The sequence below is a fragment of the Hippichthys cyanospilos genome, chromosome 18 (genome assembly GCF_059441005.1).
Source record: "Hippichthys cyanospilos isolate Australia breed blue-spotted pipefish chromosome 18, RoL_Hcya_1.0, whole genome shotgun sequence".
Taxonomy (NCBI): domain Eukaryota; kingdom Metazoa; phylum Chordata; class Actinopteri; order Syngnathiformes; family Syngnathidae; genus Hippichthys; species Hippichthys cyanospilos.
Window position 1 is genome coordinate 7,141,090 of NC_142386.1, and position 21,067 is coordinate 7,162,156.

Below are 21,067 nucleotides of genomic sequence, written 5' to 3' on the forward strand. Positions count from 1 at the left end.
TGATTCTAATGCATGTAATATAAGACTACTGAAAGCTATGTTCCCAAAAAGTATTCACTTGCCCATCCCAGTAATTGAAGTCGGTAGTCTGTAGTGATCTTTGTCTCAAATATGTAAAGTATACATACTTTTCACATTTAAACATTCTGGTGCCCACATGCATGAAAATTCCGAGCGGTAGTCATACTTGGCGGGTTTAAATTTTTGGGGAGGAGTTTGTGTCCATTAACCGTGAAAAACGAGGGATCACTGGATATACAATCTTTAATGCAATTACTTGATACGACAACTGCTTTCGGCCACTAATCTAAACACGCAAAAACTGCGTTTATTAGGCGCACGTTTTTCTAATTTTACGTCCTAAACAGGCACTAAATTGGGGGAATTTTAGAGACATTTAGGGGTACGTCAGAATTTAAGTGTCAGTGACGCTTTCGGCTGTTTTGGACTTTGGACCGAAAGTGGCCGCTGTCCCCAGTAAAGGGTTAAATATGATCATTTAAAGTTATGTTGGCACTTTCACTATTTTCGTTTTTTTTAACTTCATGGTTTTCGTTTTGGTTCTACTCATTATAATTTATAATTATTATTATAATACAAAACACATAAGCGTTTAAAACGAAACAACCTATCAAGTAATGCAAAACAACAAAAACGCAAAGGAACTGATAGATAAATCATCAAACATAAAAACAAAACATAGTAAAATTAAAAAGAATTTTCTCCCAATGGTACCTGCAGTCATGTTTACTTTTTTGTGGTTTTCTTATGTCTTCATGCGCTTAGTTTTTTCGTTTGGTATTTTTGATGTTCGATGTTTTCTGTAGAGGTTTTTTTTTCCCCAGGGCACCCGCCCGCTTTGGCCCATTCCTCCAGTAGATGTCGCTATCCTAGTGGGTTACCGTTCGACCCCCTGCCTCCCTTCCAACAGAGGGCGCTACGCGAAGCCAATTTGAGCAAAGCGATCATTCCCTCTTCTTCTGTCTTGCCCGCAGCTCCTCGGTGAGCTGTCCACTTCAGCACCACGATCCGAGCGCAGGCGGCGGGGACAGGCTCATGCCGCAAAGGAGCAACGAAGAGGACCAATCTACGGTTCGACATCAGCACCCGCTTCGCTGGTCCACAGGCGTGACGAGCGCACTACGATAGCGGCCGGGGACGCCTCCGACTGCGGGAAAGGTACGAGTTTTCCCAAGAAGCTTAAATAGGGTCAGGTCGATGAGTATAATGTGGCATCGCCCAAGGGACGATAACTACAATGATCCCTAGTTGTGTGCGTGCGTCCCCGAACGTGCATCTGTGGACGCGGGGTGTCCTTGTTGTTGCCTCCCCTCGTTGTGTAGGTGGTGCCGTTCTAGCCTCGGCTCCCCGCGGCCAGCTGCCGCTTCATTGTCGAGCCGCCCGCCCCCTCCATCCCTACCCATCCCCCAGTCTGCCTCCTCCTCCGCCTCCAGCACGGGACAACATGTCACAGCTTTCTTTTTTTGCGATGTCAAAAGAAAAGCGGCCCGCTTCATTTGCTCGCCGCGCGTTGTAAAGCTCGATAGACGCCGGAGATGAGGAAAGCGCTCCATGTGTGCTTTATGTGACAGTGCGGAATATTTAGACCGTTATTCATTTCGAAAACCCGCTATGGATGAGCATTTATAGATTTTTTTATAGCTGCAAATATGTATCGTGGAGAATTTCTGTTAGTCGGATGATAATAAACAGCTGTGAACTCAAAGTCATTCCAGGTGTACGAAGCTGTTACCTGGGCGAATTGTGCCCACTTTTGAAGATTCATTCGGAGAAAATGCCACTTCCACTTTGCAATAATTGAACATTATTTTTGCCCCCAAAAATTGCCTAGTCTAACCAGTTAGGCATCACTATTAGCTTTAGCTTGCAAGCAATTAAAGTCAGCAAATACTAACTGCAATTTACTTCACATATACATCATGTTATTTGTACATTACACTTGTAATAGTGAGCCTTCAATTCTCTTACGGACACTTCTTCAAAAATAAGGACACGCCCATTAAGTATTATGAGGTCAACAATTTCCTCTTGTTCTTCTTGATGAGCCGACTGGGAACATTTCACGTGTGACTGCTGCCTAGTGACTAAGACTGGAATACAAAAAAAAAGCCGCTAGATTGATTGTTTAAAGCGGCAAGTTACATCGTCGCATAAAACAGCTCTAGTGCTTTTTGGGAAGGTCTTGAAAGCTTGCTGACTACAACATCAGTGATTGTTTTAAGTGATTGTTTTAAGCACACAAAATTAGCTATATTTCAAGACCGTCTTTGCATATGATTTTTTTCCCTTGAACTACTGCTGTAGTATTCCTTTTCCACTATGCAACAATTTGAAATGATTTTTTGTCACTCTCTAATTGGAAACAATCACAACTAGTGATACCCTCTGTTTTTTTTTGTTTTGTTTTTTTTGGGGGGGGGTTCTTTTTCCCTTGCTGCCAGTGCAATTGTCTATTGCAACTTCAAGAAAAGTCAGTGTAGAAAATAGTGGCGCAAACAAAGTGGCGCTTTGAGGCAAATGTTCCAAGTTGACCAGTTTTTAAGTTGACTCACCCGACTTGGTCAATTTCCGTTCCTGGCTCTAAATCAAATGGATTTCCGCAACAGGAGTTTGACACCATTTTTAGAATCATTGGCCTTGCTTTCATGAATTGTTCCATCTGGTTGCAAGCATGCCACATGATTTTGAGGTCGCCTGAGGTGATCTAACGTAAACAAACACACACCTTGGATTCATAACAAGCTTATCTACTAGTGCTTGGGCTGTCAAAGTAGGAAGTCATTCTTCCAGTGTTTAATTCTTTCCATTTTTAATTGTGTCTTGTTTTAACATAACACATTTGGAGACATGTGCCGTCTCTGCTGACGCGGTATGTTTTTGATGTCTTATTTCCGAGCGTTTCTTTACGCGTCGCCTGTGTGGAGGCTCGCGCATGGGGAGTCGTTTGAAGTCTTGCTCGCTTTATAGCTACCATGCTATTTTTGATTTCTGTTTTTTTTTTTTTTAAATAATCCCTACAGACCTTTGGTTTGTTATTGACTGAGCGTAGTTTGCTGCTGGGTCATCGCACAGTCTTGCATTTAAAAAAAATCATGTGATACGTTTTCTTAATCATCTACAAGAATGTTTTGTTGAATGTACTGTGTATATATGGCAGTTAGCTGATCCGGCCTTACATGGTGATCTGACCCCAATGTTCTATTCCCCAAGGCAATATGCTTCGTAAATTTCATTTTTGGGGTTCAACTCTTCCTCTGTGGGAAGCTTTTAAACAACTTGGAAGATCACAAGAGCGTCTGACTCAACTTGTGATCAAAGGGAAATGTTGCCCCGCATCCCGCTCTTCGAGATGAAAAAAAAAAAAAGATACAATTTTAGATCAGAGATTGGAGCTGAATAATTCAACTCAATTTGCGGAGCTGGAAAGAGGGTGTTGATAAAAGATTTTGTCCTTCCCACATTTATTCCTAATTATTCATTAGGATCATGCTTTATTCACAAGTTCGTCAACTCTTTTGTTCCTTCGTGCATTTGCGCCATCGTATGTTTAACCCTTGTTGCATTATGTTCCGAATTATGAAATTTACTTTTTTTTAATCTAAAAGTATCAATGGGGGAAAAACACTAGGTAGCTAAAATTTCCAGCGGTATTGCATTTTCATCGGATTTCTTGCTTGATTTTCCTGCGAACTTTGCAACATTCCTTTGAACTTTTTATGAAACTATGTCAGCAAATAATAAATTGCTTGACCTGTGTTTCACCTCAAGACAGTAGGTGGCAGTAGAGACCAGTCCATGTCTTAGTGTCATCAAGTCACAAAGACAGATCATACTATTTTTCCATTATTTGCGGGTGTCAATAGATTTAACCTACATATGTATGGAAAGAATTTATGCCGCTTAACAATTTGAATGCTTGAAGGAAAGAAAAATTCATAAATAACTTTAATTATTACTCATTTAAGAGCATTTACAAAATGAGGGAAAAAAAGATGCATTGTGTATAGTTTGCAGTTTGATCTGGTATAATTTCTCAGACGTAAAATTGCTTTACTGAATTGTGCGCACTGTTGAGAAATGGCGCTATTCTATTAGAGCTGTGCCCTTTTGAAGCCGCCACACAGAAAGTGTTGAAAGGGCACTGTCGGATTGCTTGTTAGCCATCTATGGACCGTGTGTATGCATGCGCATGTGCTCTTCTAGCCCCCAGGCTTTCTCTACCTTACCGACTTTAAAGCTGCTTTGAAGATTCTCAGGGAATTGGTAAAAGGCGGAACGACCTCCATGATGGCAAAGAGAAAATGCAACAAGGAATAAGTAGGAAATTTGGTGGGCGGGACTTCACTGACACTGATTTCGAGATAAAATGGGAAGAAAATCCGGCCCAAAATAGGACCTTGGGGGGGGGCTTTTTGATCGACCAAAACAATTTTCTTTGTGCCTCATGCATTTGCGAATATAGGAGAGGCGACTTAATATAAAACCTAGTAAACGATAGCATAGTAACCTTAAGGGAGTTCAAGTATCACATACAGTACCTCTCACAGTTGAACAGACACTTAGCTCGATGCAGTCAGACCAAAGTAATCTCATCTCCATTTTTCTGCTTTCTGAAGAACATCCGAGACACTAACTCATTTATTGATTATTAAAATGCTAGTTAATGGCAGCTGTAATTTGAAGTCCTTTATGTTCAAGTTTCATACATCACTGCCAAGTAGCAATAAGATTTCTGCAACATTGCTTATTTTTCTCATGTGGATACATTGCTTTTACTATTGCTTGGCGTGTCAATGACCATTGTGCTCCTTTTTATGTCATTTATATTAAATCTCAACTTTTAATGTATAGCCAGTGTCCTGAATATCACATTTTGCCCTAGGCTAATCTATGAAGGTGAATTTGTATAGCGGTTATTTCGGAATATGCCACATGCACGGATCATGAGGCGGGAGAGAGGGTCAGCAGCGTCTCCATCAAGGAAATGAGAAAACCTCAGTAATCTGTTAGTCCTTTTTTTAAGTCTTATTAAAAACAATGAAAGGACTAAATCCCTAATTAACATGCCATCCACTTAAGCCACGCTGAATGGCATTTATATTTGTCTGCAGCTTGTAACTCAAGCAAAAGCGTAATTGCTCTGGACCAGCAGTACCGTTGCGGCTTAATGAGTGACACTTTGTCATCGAGCGAAACAGCAAATGACAAAATGTCACCAGAGCACTGCGGGATACAATTCCATTCGTTTGGTCGCAGGTCAGGAAATGGGACGTGCGCAGAAAAATTGGCGCTGTGAGCAAAACCGACGCTAAAAATAGGACTCGGAGCTTTGACCTTTTCATTGCAGGGAACCATGTATTTATTTTTTTCAAATAAACAGTCTCCCCCTGCTGTGCCCTCCGCTATGCACTATGGGCTGAGCGGCTAGCCTTTGTTGCCACTAGCCAAACTGGACGACAGGCTGTCTCGGGTAACCTTCCACTTGAGAGAGAGCGTTCGCGGCTCAAAGACCCGGATAGCGGCTACTTGAATTATTTAAAAGCCTGATGGGCCCTTTGTGCGGCAGGCAGACGCAGTCTGACGCCGGACTCAACGGGAGGGGAGGGACTTCATCAGCTGGTATCGTGATCAATTTTCAGCTCCAATGTACAAAGTGAGCATTGTAAAGTATGCGCGTGTGGATGAAAAAAAGAACCTGCGGTTTATAGGCTTCATTTCTAAAAATGACTTCCGTATCAGTTGTGCTCCCATTCCATCGTCAGCTGTCAGGAGATGCCACGATTATGGCAACAAAAAATGTTCCTAGCTGTGCAGAGACGTATGCCAGAACGCTGTGCAGGAAACAGATGGTGATGGGGGAGGCAAAGGGCGAAGGAGGGAGGGGCGCTGCGTAGTTGGCCACAGGATATTACAGCAAGCCCGCGTGGACACACTTCGTTAACTGGCTGGAGAAGGCCCAAGAAGGTTTGTGGCAGTCCTAGATTAGGGGGATGGGATGGGATTATGATGGCAGTCGTCCATGTTAGCTTTATATTAAAAGGATGAATCGGTCCATTTATCTTTTGAAAAGAAATGCTTGTCAGAATTAGAAATAACTTCAAAATCGTTTCAGTGGCTCAGAAATGCAAATCACAAAAACAAATACGCAAAAACAAACGCACAACATAATCCACAACAGCAAATTCAAAAAAATCACAAACGTAACGTATTTCGTTTTTTGATTTGTTCTTTTTTTTTTTTAGATTGTGAATTTTAATGTTCTGTTTTGTAATGTGAGTTTTTTTTGGTTGTTTAGCTATTTTGTCTTTGATTTGCACTTCAGAGCTACCTTACAAAACTGACATACTGTACAATAAATATATATATTTTTTTTGTTTGGGCAACACTCATGAACTATTAATGGTCTCGTTTTAATTCCGTTTCACTGTTAGAGCTTCTAAGACGCGGGCAAAGGAACCCCCATAATAATAATGAGCACACCTGTTTATGTGTTCATTGTGTGTCTTCTCTACACTCGTATGGCCAAAGGAATTATGAGCTTTGAGGTGCCCACTGGAGTAGCCTCAGCTCATCTGACCTTTACCTGCGCTTTCACAACATTCGCAGCTAATTTACAGCAGACTGCCGCCTCCACAGGCAGCCGGACGCGGGGGGGTCTAGCTCGTCTCAATCTATTGACGCAGTCTCAGCAGATGGGGAAAGCCTACATTGCTAGTTGACTTTGAGGCGCATGCCGTTGGTGATTTTATTGCAAAGTAAAGTCTTCTGCCAGAATTGTTTCTGTGGGCCTATGTTCTAGAATCTAGAACAAGAAATCCTTGTTGTCTTCCTCCTCAAGAACCTAATGTTTCCATTGGGTTCAAGTGGGTAGCCAATCAGTGTCTTTGGTCAGAAAAAAACAAAACAAAAACCAGCATCTGACTTCAAAGAGGCAGCTTTTTGACACAACTCTGAGCTAACGATCATATTGTGCCCTGTTCAGGTATCCCATCAAAACAGAACAGAGCTCATTACGAGTGATACAGTAACTTTTTCAGATCATGGTGAAGCAGTTATCTGTGTATGGGTGGTAGGGATTTTCATGGTGGTTTTCAAATTCCAGAAAAGTTGGACGTTGACTATCGGACAGCATTTTATATACTCCACTGTATAGCAATCATTATAAAATCAAATGAAATGCTGTCACGTTCTCTGTTATTTTTCTGATAGGGTCCGCCACTACTTCCTTAGTCAGTTTATGAAAACTTTATTTGCGCAGAGGCTAGGATTATAACAGGACGCCTTCTCTGAAAGATGTCTTAATCCTTCGCCTAGCTTGCAGATTAGAGAAGCTTCTGCTTTTTGAAGATTTCTCCCTATATGAACTCCCTCCCCTGGCACGTAAACACATTTGAACACCGATTAGCTCCGAAACGTTGCTTTCCTCCGTCACATCTCCGCCCCTAAAAATAAACACGCAGCCTTCACAGGCAAAAAGCGTTAAGGCATTCTTACATTCATGCCGGGATGGTCTCTGGGGGCAACATGGCGCGTGTGCTCTTACCGCGGCCGCTTTAGAGCCCGCAAGCACGTGCTGTAGGCCTTTTTTGACAGATGGCTGGAGGAGATGCGAAACGTGAACTGCCAGGGAGAGGTGGGATCTCTTTTATGGATTTGGGCTTTGTATCATGTTATCACTCTTTGTCCGTGGGGGGGGGTTGCTTGACACGCGGCCTCTCACGGGAGAGAGGCCTTCTTTTCCTGTAGCTGCACAGGTGTGCTGGGGCGGAGCTACATGGTGGGCAAATGTGACCATGGCCCCCTCTTGTCACACCCTGGCCCCCGCGCCCCACACCTAGGGGGCATTTGAACTCTTTGAGTGCCAGTTGTTATTAGAAAGGGCAAGCCCGTTTTCAGCATTTTCACTCATATTTCACGTCCGACGAACTATCGGTGCTGTCTACACAAACTCGCTCGCCATATGAAAGAATAGATTCTGTTCTTTGTTTTGTTTTATTATTATTTGCGCAGTTACGGAACGTAGTCTGCTCGCAGAGGTGAACAGAATAACAATTTCATTGTGTAGTCTTACTATGTAATGTATTACTATATGACAATAAAACTCTTGAATCTTGAAGTGGTCACAAAAAAATGTTTCTAGCTTATTTCGTTCTTTAGTAATCACCGTTTTGAAAATAGGTACTGTAGTTTTCGGACGATGTCCAGTTAATGAGTGCCAAACAACATTTTTCACATAAACCAGGTATTTTTTTTCCTTGTGAGCTAATGAGCTATATTTTTAGACTCTAACACTTGCATGTGATCATCCTCGGGAAAAGTACTCGTGTGAAAACTCCAGGGTAAAAAAATGAAGAAAATTGTCGACCGACACAAATAACTAAACAGGACCCAAGGAGAAATCCAAGTAATTCCCATCATGTTGTAATTGAGCTGTGACGGTGTAGGTAAAAATCAACTGATGGCTCTTTTTTTTAAAAAGCAAGGAATGATTTTGCACTGCTGGTACGCGCTCTGCCAATTGAATCATATGATGAGCTTATTGTTATCTTTTTGTTGCTTGCTACTCTAATTACAAGTTGAGCCCATCATAAAGCTCAACAACGCTTGGGTATAGCCTCCATGTTGTGCTCTTCTGTTGCGTAGCCTATCCTATGTGGAAGGCCTCATTGTGTCATCCAGATGGCCCTGATAAGTCCCGATAAGTAGCTTTCAAGGAAGCTGACCGGCAGCGTGTCGGCTTCAGTTCTGCACGTTACGCCTTCATTTGGAAACGTTTTGACAACTCCCCGTGCGCACAATGCGTTACGTTTGAAGGCGTGACCCTGACATTGGGAATTAAAGAGCAAATGCATCATTGAAAATAATCTTGGGTCCCTCGAAAGGAATTTCCACCTGCAATAAATAGAATTAGTCGAATTTCCCGTCTCATTATTCCTTCACCTGCTGATTTATGTTAATGATTGTTTTCTGGATTTTGCTGTATGTCTTCGGGGGCGTTCCTTCTCAATCCCCGTTCATCCGGCGCCCGTGAAAAGGAATGAATTGCGTTTCAATAATTGTTGGTTGGCACAAGTAAAGCCATCCATTATAGACAAAGTGGATGCTAATGTAACTGCGTGCTCCAAATTTATTGCACTGATGGAGCTTGGCAATTTCACACCGGGTGCCTTTGGACAAAAATCCTTTCAGCTATTCTTCCGTTTACAGCTTCAGAGAGGATTTGGATGTGTGATATTGTGATTTACTATTCTAATATTGAAACGGTATAGATAATAAGAATGAACAATTTACACTCTGAGCATAGCATAAGCATAACGTGTGTGTGTTTTCTCAAAGGATTTAAATTAGGCAACATTTAAATTGCTGTAACTTTGAGCTACCTATATGTATTTCTACCATTTTATAGGTAATTGAATACATCGATATATCAATATCTCATTTTTCATATTCTGAGATACTGTATAAACCTGATTTGTGATGTTTCTGAAGTTTTGAAATTTTGGACAACTGCTATATAATATGTGTATGAGACTTTACATACTATAAGCTATATGGGATGTAAACTACGCCTGAGAGTTAGTAAGATTGTCTGCCCTTGAATATTTTGGTAGCGTGCGACTACTTGCCACTTGGTGCCGGCTGAAAACGATATCACAGTTGTGCGGGTACCGAGCAATCGTACTGTAGCTCAGCTTGTGAAAGGTCATGCAACCAAAATCGACGAGAGCCACGATTGAACTGAACCCTGAGCAGCTGTAAACGAAAAAAGCGTGTTACAGAAAACATGGTGTAAAATGACATCCTCCCATCGCAAAATAGGCCGTCATTCGCCTCAATTTGCACACCGCCCCTCGTCGCTCACAAACACCGGCAAAACCCGGTTGTTTCTGTTGAGCGGTTTGGCAGGCTCCTGGCCAAAAGAGCGCGCTTGCGAGTCACGCGCGTGTAGCCTCAATCCAGTGTTGTGCTCGTCGTGTTTACAGATCATTCTGATGCGCTGCTCAATTCAGACAGAAATCCTGTCGCTTGTCACGTGATATTAACTTCAAATGTCAAAAGGCTCCGCCGCTGGGCTCTTGTTTGGTGTTGAACTTTTTGTCTGGTTTACTGCTAATCTAAATTTATTGTGATGTGCATGTGAGGGCAAGAATTTACGATTCATTTCAGTGTCCTTCGTGAGCGCGCTCCAAACACCTCTGTCAAGGTCACATTTTCAAAAGTCATCCGTGTGGGTTTGTGTCTTTCATAAATTCACAGTCAGACCGCAAATTCCATTTTAAAACTTAGTGTTGAATATAAACATATTGAGGGAGACTTCACTAATTATTCTGTATTTGGCCGTGATGAAAATTTTATATGGGGGGCGGAATCCTGTTTAATTTTCCTAGAAGTTTGTATTCCACAATTCCACAGCTTTTATTCCGGTATAATCTCCACAGAGCAAATTGTTATTTTTTGCACCCATGGGGTCATTCACTGCTAAAATACCCTAAGAATTTAAAACATTGTTTAGAATTGGACTAATTGTTGATAGTGAGGCTGCAACACAAAATCTATGCGTATTTTAGTCATCTTTTGATAAATGATTTGACCTTGACATTGTCCTGGAGGATCAAAAGACTCTTGGAGAAATATTTTTTTTTTGGCAGCAAAAAGAAGAGAGGATCCATTTGGCCTCCGTTTTGAGATCTTGGCTCCAGATGAGATTGTAGATTTCTGTGAATTTTTATCTTCACGGAGCTCCTGGGTTATAGCCATTTTGCCATTGATTTTTGCATTTCACAAACGTATTAGCCTTGGCAGATGTCTGCTCTGCTGTTTTTCCGTAGTCTTCACAAAGTTGTTTGAGAATAAATCTTAAGAACTCAACTGTCATCAGAAACCGCACACGCACGTAACAAGTAGATGAGCGAATCGGACCGCCAAGAGCCCAGTTAACACTTTGTCTTTGTTTCTTGTGTCGGCACAGACCACGGTCATCATGTACGATGCGGCGAGGGTGCCGTCTCCCAAGGATGGTGCAAACGGGCCGAGCAAGCCGCTAGGCCCCGCGGCAGGACCTGAGACGGGGGCCACGACGGGAGGTGGGGGCCTAACGCCCGCAACGGGCCTCGAAGCTAAAACTGAAGAAGGACAGCCAGGCGCGGAGGAAGAAGGGCCAAAGCCAGAGCCGGTCTTGGTGAAAAAGCCCCGAAGAGAAATATTGGACCATGACAGGAAGAGGAGGGTGGAGCTCAAATGTATGGAGCTCCAAGAGATGATGGAAGAGCAAGGGTAAGGGTGAATTAACTCGGTAGCCTCGGGGCAGCCGTCTCACTTCCGTCTCAACAGCCTCTCCGAAAAACATCATGGAAATGATACGGCGAGGTGTTTAATTGATGCACGGCGCTGATGCATGATTAGACGGCCCGTGGCGGCCGAGTGCTTTTCCGGCTCGCTAATGAGCGCTACTCCCAGCGCCTTGCAATTTACGCGTGCCAATCTTACAAATGTTTTCAAAGAGCTGCCGTCATCCGCTCCATCCCCCTATTGCACGCATAAAACTCATTATTATTAAAAAACCATTATCGGAGCACATTTTCCACATGTCAGGCATATATATATATATATATATATATATATATATATATATATATATATATATATATATATATATATATATATATATATATATATATATATATATATATATATATATATTTCCTTTTTTTGATTGGCACCAAATTAGGAAAGCGTATTTTGAAGGGGTCCATCTTGCATTAATTTCAGTATAATTCACTTTGCTTGTGTATTTATAGTATAAATATTCAATGCCATAAGCCGCACACAGAAATGTCTGCCATGATGTTGTCACGTACTTTCAATGAATTATAGATACTTGCTTATTTCACTCTTTTTTTTTTTTTTTTTCGTGAGGTCACCCTTTATTTCATATCCACTCCATTGGGTTAGGGCACATGTCCATGTGCAGTGCCTGCAAGAGCATTACTGAAATTGAAGCGTAGCCTTTCTCATTGAGTGTTTATTAAAAAATAAATTTATAGATGGGTGAACTGCAAAAGAATACCCTCACAGGAATTAGGCTGTAAGGAACTGTTGCAAAATTCCAGGAATTGTACATTTTCCACAATATGTATATGTTAGGAATACATTTATCGACACAGATTTTCTGCATTTTGACAAGTCTGCGTTGATCTGCCAGCCATTTGTGTTGCGAGACCAGTCCTGAAACCTTTCTGACACCCTATTAGCACAAATACAAACTGATACTGAATCACACAGTGCTATTTTTCAAAAACATCGGTACATGCTTTAAAACACGTGTTAAATTCTACATACCGCATTCAAACAAATGCCCAAAATGAATAGAGATTGACAGTTTCTGATGAATGTGTCCCAAAGCTCCATGTTTGACACTTGCAGCATTTGACAGTAGCATTCCGTCGCTTGTTTTAATTCCGGCCTTTAAATAGAAAAGTGGGGGTGTTGACGCTGCGCTTGCGTCTTCCCAGCGCCTTTCCATCTCGCTAACTACACTGCGGCAGAATTGATGGCCGCACTATTTAATGGCTGCGCAGCGGTCCCTGGACTCGACTTGCGGGAGGGAGCGGGGTTCCAAAGCAACGCGCAGATAACGCATCCACGCAAACACCTACTTAATGGAGGGATAAAAGCATCAACACAGTCTCAGCGTTGCGTTTCTGTGACTTGAAAAGATTGGGCGTTAATGGAGATCTACAACTGCTTACAGGTGTCAAATTACTGGAACTGCCTTCTTAAATGCTGGTGATATGTTATGGCGGGATTGACGGGGAGCGCCACGATCTAGTTAGTGTCTTTTGGCAATATGTATATAATCACGATCACAATATTTGCTACCATGATCATTTAAGCTGAATTAACATTTTAAAAGTCAAGCACTTTTTTTTATTACAAGTCAAATCAAGCAGTTCCTAATACATACAATGTGATTAATATACCAATATAATTCCTAATATATACAGTTCTTGCTGTCAATTGAGAACCATTATGAAACAATCTCATTGGCAAAAAATTTGAATACATTTGGTTTGAAATGACCGAAAAGGACATTTTGACAGGGCTTTTTTTTTTTTCATCGGTTTGCACTCGTCAAGTAAGTTAGCTGTGACGCTTTTTTTGCCATGTCTTGGGTGAATTTCTTTAAATTATTGTTTACTTTATTTATTTTAGTTTATTATTATTATTTGTATCAAGCCATGAAGCCTTGTATATATGCTGATTATTTAAAAAAAAAAAAAGGCACTAAAGGCACACGTTTGAATAATCGTGATTTCAATATTAACCAAAGTAATCGTAATTACTATTTTGGCCATTAAAAAAACAAACAAACACCAGAGCCAAAAAAGCTCAGCTCTGTTGCTCTTTTGCCTTTGACATGTTTCAACAATGAATGGTGAAATTTCTTTGTCAAACATGACAAACAAATACAATTGCTACTTTTAACATTAAAAAAAAAATGAAGAGGCTGGCTGTATACATTATACATTTTAAACATGTACATTAAAACCGTAGATGTTTGCCATATCGTTTTAACGGCTCTTTGATCTTGACAATGTCGAGTAGAAATTTTTGCAGCCTGCCATCTTGCTTAAAGTGTAGCCTGTCTTCCTTCTTTTTTTTTTCTTCTTTTGGAGCCTTCCACAAAACACTCCAATCTTCAATGACCTCAGGTACAAGCCCACAGCGTGCAAGGGCTATTGTAAATTGTCAAGAAGCACCTAGCACATGCTAATGTGCCGTGTGTAGAAGCCATGAATATAAAGTAAGTGTTTAGGGTTTCCATTGTGCTGAGGTGACAGCTGCTGAGTTGAGCGATTGGCCAAAAGCAAGACCTGATGGTGCTGTCAGACCTGCTGGGCCATCTTCCAGCTAGCGCAACGCTCCGTCACACTCGTACTAATCTCATTCTTCTCACGGGCGAGCCGCTGATGGCTGCATCTAAGATGTGCTATCTTCTCAATCCGTGAAAAGTAAACAGCCCTTTTCCTCACGCGTAACGCTAGTTAATTCACCAGACATTCGGGAACTCGTCCTGCTGAGCTTGGCTTTCTGCCTCTGCACAATGGGGCTTCCAAATGCTAAATTCCACCCGCAAGAGGCACCAATGAGAAAGAATGGACAAGCTCACACTTCTCACTCACAGCGCAAATTATAACCAGAAATACTAAATCATTAAAATGATTAGTTTTTTTCCTTCAGCCACTCAAATTGTTCATTTGCATCAGCTCTATCCATACATATGTCTAAAAGTTTAAAAATGGTATGGTCTGTCTTTGTGGTCTGTGACATGATGATGCTTCAAGACATAGCCATTAACTTGTCTCTACCGCCACCTACTGTCTTGAGGTGAAACACAAGTCGACAAAGAATTTTCTCTTTGCTGACATAGTTTGACCGCCGCTCAATGGAATGTTGCAAAAAACGCAGGAAAATCAATGTCGTAAATCCTATTAAGACGCATCTCAAAAATTGTAATTGTAATGGTTTTATATTGTGCAAAATTTGGACAATGATTATTTTTGTACACAAAGTCTCGCACGTCCAGCAGCAATCACATAGAAATGTCAGAACCGTTGCATTTTGAAATTAACCATGTTTTAATCATCTAGATATTCCAGCTCCCTAGTGTTTTTCTCCCCATTGTTTTTTTGATGTGATAAAAAAAATCAAAGGAATTTCCATAATTTATAACATAATGCCAGAACGGTTAAAAAAAAAAAAAAAAGAAATAGTTGTAACTGCATTGTAGCTGCTATGTCAAGGAAGAAAGCAGTTCAAAGTAAATAGCGGCCATAACGTGTAAGAGAGCCGCGGATGAGTTCCCGCTTAATAAAGCCGAAAGCCGTGACTCCGCCTTCCCTTGTCGATGTGCAACATCTGCCTTGTGTCTCATTGTTACAGCTTTATAATTGTCTTTCTTCATTGCTCCCCCTCCATGCTCCTCTCTAGCTCATTAGCGCTCATGACTGGAGTTACAAGGTCAGAATGTAGAGATGACGTGACACGGATGCCGGTCCGCCAGCCAATCCGCTGGCTCTTCCCACACGCGCCGGCCCGTGCATCCATTGTTTTGACAACGTGTTTGCCCAGCAGGACTGACGTTGTGCAAATGCTGCAGTAACGCTTCTTGGGTTCCTATTTTCTACCTCGCTGAGACGCCGCTCCTGTTGCGGGAGAGAGAGCCCATCCATCCATGCTCTCCCTCTCTCCTACTCTGAATATCCCAAATCCAATGCCCTGCATTGCTCTAACAAGAGATACAGCTGTGGTCTGAATAGAAAACGTGTCACTTCAAAGACAAGTCACGTAGTTTGGACAACATGCAGTCAGGATAAAGGGTCCATGTCAATTGTTTTGCTTTGTAACTGCCATGCCACTGCTTGAATTTGCGCACTTGACTGACATGGAGCCCGTACGACATTTTCTTGTTTTCTTGTATATGCTCAGGTACACTGAGGAGGAAATTCGACAGAAAGTGAGCACATTCAGGCAAATGCTGATGGACAAAGAGGGGCTCATCACCAGGGAAGGCTCACAACCAGAGTACGTGATATTGTTTTCCATTCGCCGCCTTTTCTCCTATTTTAAAGAGAAAAAACTGCAATGGTGACATGTGGTTGACAGTGGTTTGCAGCTTTCCTGTCATCACTGATGCGCGTCAGTATCAAATTTAAAAACGGAGCTCATACAACAATGTGTCCTGTGAATTAACAGGAGTACGAACACCTTGGAAGATTTTATTGTACACTTAACATCTAGTGCTGTTAAGATCAAAAATTGGGAGATGAATTAAGATCTGTAATTAATTGAGCTAATTAATCTAATTGTTATCTTCCCTAAGATTTGAGAAAACCCTTAAACAGGTTTATTTTCATTTTGATGCATTGTGTAAATGCGGCAGATCAAAACACTGACTGCAGTAACAAAAAAATTGTCTTCTGTCTTGTCTTCATGAGTTGAAATGAAGCAGTTGCAACTATCCCATCCAGCACAATGTTCTTGAGTTTGTTTTGGCAAAGAGCTTTGCCGTGGCTCCCAATATTAGCTGCAGTCGCAGCTGGATGCTTTGCATTTATTTGGTAAGCTAAACTTCATCGGCTTCTGTGCTAAGCTCCTTTTCCAATCAACAGTGAGGGAACTTTTTTTGTTTTTTTTTTTAACCTCTTGAAAACCCCCAAAGTAGCTGCTTTGGTTCTTCTGAGTCCTCCCGTCATACTGTTGGTGATGGCGACGGGAGAAGCAGTATAGTGGCGGTGACATGACCTCGCAGTCTGTAATGTCCGCTCATGGCGCCCTGCATCCAGTCTCACAAACCAGATGAATGATTCTCCTTTCTCTGCACCTCAGCCGATATCGGCCGACGTTAAAGCAGAGCGAGCTGAAATGGCTTGGTGCAGAGGAGGCGGGAGGGGTTTTGCAGGAACTCCATGCACTCAAAGCAAGCGTTTTTCACACTTTTGCATTTCTGAGTCCATTTTGCAGGCCTTGATTGAGCGTAGCCTCAGTTCGCCACGAAAAGCACCGATGTGGAAAATTGGGCAGGATGTCATTTACAAGGTTGTTGTCTTCTGCGCTTTTCTAAGTCTCAGCACTTGAGACTTCCACAACACATTAGAGCTGCTAGTGTTGGATGTTCCTCTGCCCGGACAAATGAAAGTGTCCAAATATGTAACGTTAGGAACCACTCATGTGGTAAAGCCTTTCAAGCCCATCAAAGTCTCAAGTTGTCTGAGGAATCGCTTGAGTCAAATTTCCTATATTCCTCTCCTTCAGCGGTGGTTTCAAACATGCATACGCTGGCAAGAAAACAGCCCGCAAAGACGGAGGTGCTAGTCCATAATTCACCCTTGGCTAATGCTCACCTACTATAAGCCAATTGAGCAGTGTAGTGATAACTCGATGGCAGTGTTTCCACTTTTATAACACAGCTATTATCTACGTGCAATTCAAAGTAAGGAATGGAAGTCAATCTTTCATCTGATAGCACCCATATTTACATAGACATAGCATACACTGGCCCCTCCAGAGAGTTTCTTTTCCGATAACGCTTGCCACTAAAAAAGTGATCAGTAGGAACAGCAACATTCATAAATGAGGTACTTACGTAATTGAATCCCTCACAGACACATTTTGTTTCAAGTATGCAGTTAAATTTGTTGTAATGCTTTTCTCTGGTTATAAAAAAAAAATCATATGAGATATACAGCAATTAATAAATGAATAAATAGCCTGCAAGTTCGACAGCAGTGCCAATTTCCTAGCGCTCTGCTTTCCATGTTTTAGGGTCAACCACATGCGCTACTACCCTGAGGATGGCGGTGAGTTGCCTGGCGATGAAGATGGAGACTACGCCGATGATGATCACAGTGACAACAGGTCAATTACACGCTCAATACACACGGTATAATGTTGACCCGCTGTTCATGCTCATGTCATTTAATTAAATCATCTATGCGTTATTTTCATGCAGACTCAAGTGTTGGATTTGATAACATGAGTTTGAGATTTAAAAAGAAAAAAAATCACGCTTGAAATGACCTTTTTTCTGTGATCTTCTATGCTCGAGTACGGTAATGTTAAAATTTCAGTTTTTTTTATAGTGCATTTTGAATGATAAAACAATAGAAACAATTTTGCCCAAGGAATTTAAAACAGAAATACAGAAATTTGCTGCTACTTTCTAAAACCTTATTCGACAATTTTCTTGAACATGTTGGTTAAATTCCATATTTCTGAGATGTAGGTGCACTCCAAAAGATGTGAGCCATGTTGAATCTTTCAAAAAAAGTCCCTCGCTCACCCCCTTGATTGTTTTTGCGACAATTTCAGAGCAAAGAGGAAATCAAGCAGCTCTCCATCCCCTCGTCCAAAGAAAAGAAAGAAAAAGAAATCAGGCCGACGAAGAAGTAGGTGAGTGGCATTATGTGTCTGTTTCTGCATAAACGAGTGTGATTACAGGCAGCTTGTACATGTAATAAGCGTGATATAGTTACATTTTTAGGATTAATTAGCAGATATTGTAAGTATCAAGGTTCCAAAGGAAAACCTGCACGTGTGCGAAAACCAGCATTCCCGAGGTTACGTTTCTTTTCCCTTTCTTGCTTGTAGGTTTGGCAGCTCGTCACCCAATCGCAAAGAGAAGAAGAAAAAAAGTGGCAAGAAACACAAGCGTGACAGGTGTGTATTTATGAACAATGCATAAGGTACGTGTGTGAGTCGTCACTCGAAGCTATGGGAGCGATTCGCTCTATGGCGATTAATTCTGACTATGTTATTGAAGAGCAATTCATTGGCCCGCTCATTTATGACAGGAGCTTAAATGCATTTACCGAATGTTGCTTCCATTTGCCTTGGCAGAGAAGAGAAACCTGGAAAGGGAAAGTTGATAAGAAAGGAATGAAAGAAAAGGAGAAAAGAGGCCAGACAGGAAGGAAGGAGCAGAAAAAAATAGTAAGCAATGGAGGTGAGAATTACAGACGGTAAGAAAGGAGGAAAATTCTGAAAGTCGGCCATTGGTGATGCTTCCGTATGCTCCCAGAATGATTACGGCGCTATTAAATTCAAACAGCTACTTGTTGGTTCTAAACTACTTTGCAAAACAGTTGGGATTTGTGTAATGAGGACATGCACTTTCTCTGTTGCGACAGATGAGTTGTGTAGCTTTTTTTCAATAAGGCAACAATGAGTTTGACAGAACAACACCTCATAGCCGCTGGTTCCCAGGTGGCTTCCTCCGATGGAAGGTGGGGGATATCCTGCTGTAATGATTCATATATCAGCCTGTGACAGTTTTATTACCCCTCCTTCACCTTTCTAGTGCTGTCACTCTGCCGCACACTGAAAGGTGTGCGTGTGGGTGTGTGTGAGAATCAGCAGGGGAGATGTCAGGCTCCTCTGCGATATCGCAACAACTCCGACAGAGTTTCGCTCATTTCCATGGAAACAGCCATGAGGTGACATGGGCCACGCTAACTTGAAAACAATTCTGACACTGACTCATGCGTTAGTCATCAATTCAGTCCAAATATTTAAGACTGTTACTAGAACTGGTCAGTCACTGTCTCAAATAACATCATGGAATTTTCAGGGTTAAAAATACCTCTCCTCTAGTGCGCACATGAATAAATCAGCGTAAGAAGCCGTCTTATAATCTTTTTTTATTTTTGTAGGTCGGCGTCAGGCTCCAGCAAAAAGAGGCGATACAGGTACACGCGCACGCGTTTATTCCACTAGACTGGAATAAACACAATATATAAATATATTAATAGAGATACACCTCTGATTTCTACAAAAGTTCCAATTAATTTGCTCTTATCCTGAAAAGAAAACTGTACCGTTCCTATCAGTCTACTAAAAAGCACTAAATTAGTTGTGCTGATATTTGCAGAAACTATCAAAATTGAACATAACCCCATTTGAGAACTGTTATTCCAACGCAGGGATGGGCAAACTTTTTGACTTGAGGGCCACAAAGGGTTCTGAGATTTGACAAAAGGGCCGGACCAGGAGTAGATGGATGGAGTGTTTTGATAATCCACCTCCTACGAGAAAAAAATGTGGGATGTTTGAAAAATATGTGATTTAATTTCAACAGAAAATGAACAAAATCACAACAGTGTTGTTCAAGTTTTTTAAATGCTACCTGATATTTACATCATCACTCTCCTGAATAAAATTTCTTGAAGTTTGGCGGGCCAGATTAAAAAAACTTAGCGTGAGTATAGTGAAATGATGACCATTTTGTATCCAAAAATAGTTCTTCATGGCTTTCTCCTATTTTAGGTCGGGCAGCCCAAAGGAAAAACACAAAGACAAGAATAAACACAAAAAAAGGTGAGACACAAAGCCCCAAGAACAAATATTCATGACATGTAAGGTTGCCAGAATGATTTCTTTTTATTTTTGTACATTTGAGAAAGTACCACATGGGTGGAGCAGTATTACAATTGAGTTGTGAGCAGGGGCTCCATAATACATGTATATAGCGGTATCTTGAAATGCCAGATTCAGCGTTATGCACAATGTTAGCGTTGCTGCCTTTTTTCCAGCTTTGCGCTACCCCTTGGCTCAGTCTCAAATATTCCGCTATCCCTGACCCACTTTACATGCAATCAGATGGATGAGTGAATTTGCACTCTTGCACGCGTGTCCCCGATGTATTCATGCATACAAAGTCCTCGGTATTTGTCCGTTTGTGGATGTTGGTTTAGATCCCCTGGCGACACCCCCAGACGAAGCGTACAGCGCCAAGGCAGCTGTTGCAGCAGCCGCAGCGCTTCTCTGTCCTCCACAGGGAGCGCCTCCAAATCTCCCGCCAGGTACTTTCCACGAATCACACACATGCACACACCTTAGTGTGTCACAAGCACTCTTACTTCATTTGGTTTCCATCCCCTGGGGGAGATTCAAATAAAAATGGGACTACCTGGTATATCTTATAATGATCCCCATTCATTCTGCTCTCATATTGCAATATTTATCGCTCCTTACACTGTCAGGCACTTTTATTATTATAAAAGAAAGGCGCTTTAAAGAAAAAAAAGAATACTTGGGGATGTAGTTAAACCCACATGCAATTGCCTAGTATTGGATCTAAAAAATAAATTATCTAAGTGCCTGAGGGGGTGTTTGCCCTTGACATTTACTTAGAAATATTACTTGATACAAATGGCAGAAAACAACATAAGAGTACAGGACACATTGGTACAGGCTCATAAAAAAAACTCAAATTCACTCACTCTTTTACTGCCAGCCTAATAAAATGTTTCTTTTGATGTCTATATCTACCAGTGGCAGTGACTGTGTTAAGAGGTGAAATGGAGCGCCTAATATAGCAAAAGAAATATAAAAATACCCCCACATTAGCAAGGCAAATAGTTCTAGGATTGCCCACAATACCAGTATACGTTAAGGTCACCATATCCATCAAAAATCACATTTGTATGCATATTTGTTATAGTTGTTAGATTCAGGCTAGAACATTCACTAAGCGTCAAAGCAGAAG

At 41.5% G+C, this 21,067-nt stretch overlaps 1 protein-coding gene across 3 annotated transcripts in view; it reads left to right on the top strand.

Moving 5' to 3' along the window:
• The first annotated feature begins 1,014 nt into the window (after positions 1–1,014).
• Positions 1,015–21,067, top strand: part of srrm3 (serine/arginine repetitive matrix 3) — a 33,963-nt gene continuing 13,910 nt past the window's right edge. For 2 of the 3 annotated variants that reach the window (XM_088439960.1, XM_088439961.1), the window contains exons 1-9: positions 1,015–1,179; positions 10,991–11,295; positions 15,511–15,606; positions 17,347–17,439; positions 17,893–17,973; positions 18,172–18,240; positions 19,233–19,268; positions 19,846–19,896; positions 20,274–20,381. In XM_088439960.1, coding sequence (XP_088296086.1) covers positions 11,003–11,295; positions 15,511–15,606; positions 17,347–17,439; positions 17,893–17,973; positions 18,172–18,240; positions 19,233–19,268; positions 19,846–19,896; positions 20,274–20,381 — 827 coding nt within the window. In that variant the 5' untranslated portion in view covers positions 1,015–1,179; positions 10,991–11,002. The remainder of the gene's footprint in view (positions 1,180–10,990; positions 11,296–15,510; positions 15,607–17,346; positions 17,440–17,892; positions 17,974–18,171; positions 18,241–19,232; positions 19,269–19,845; positions 19,897–20,273; positions 20,382–21,067) is intronic. The other variant, XM_088439962.1, reaches the window with a different exon arrangement.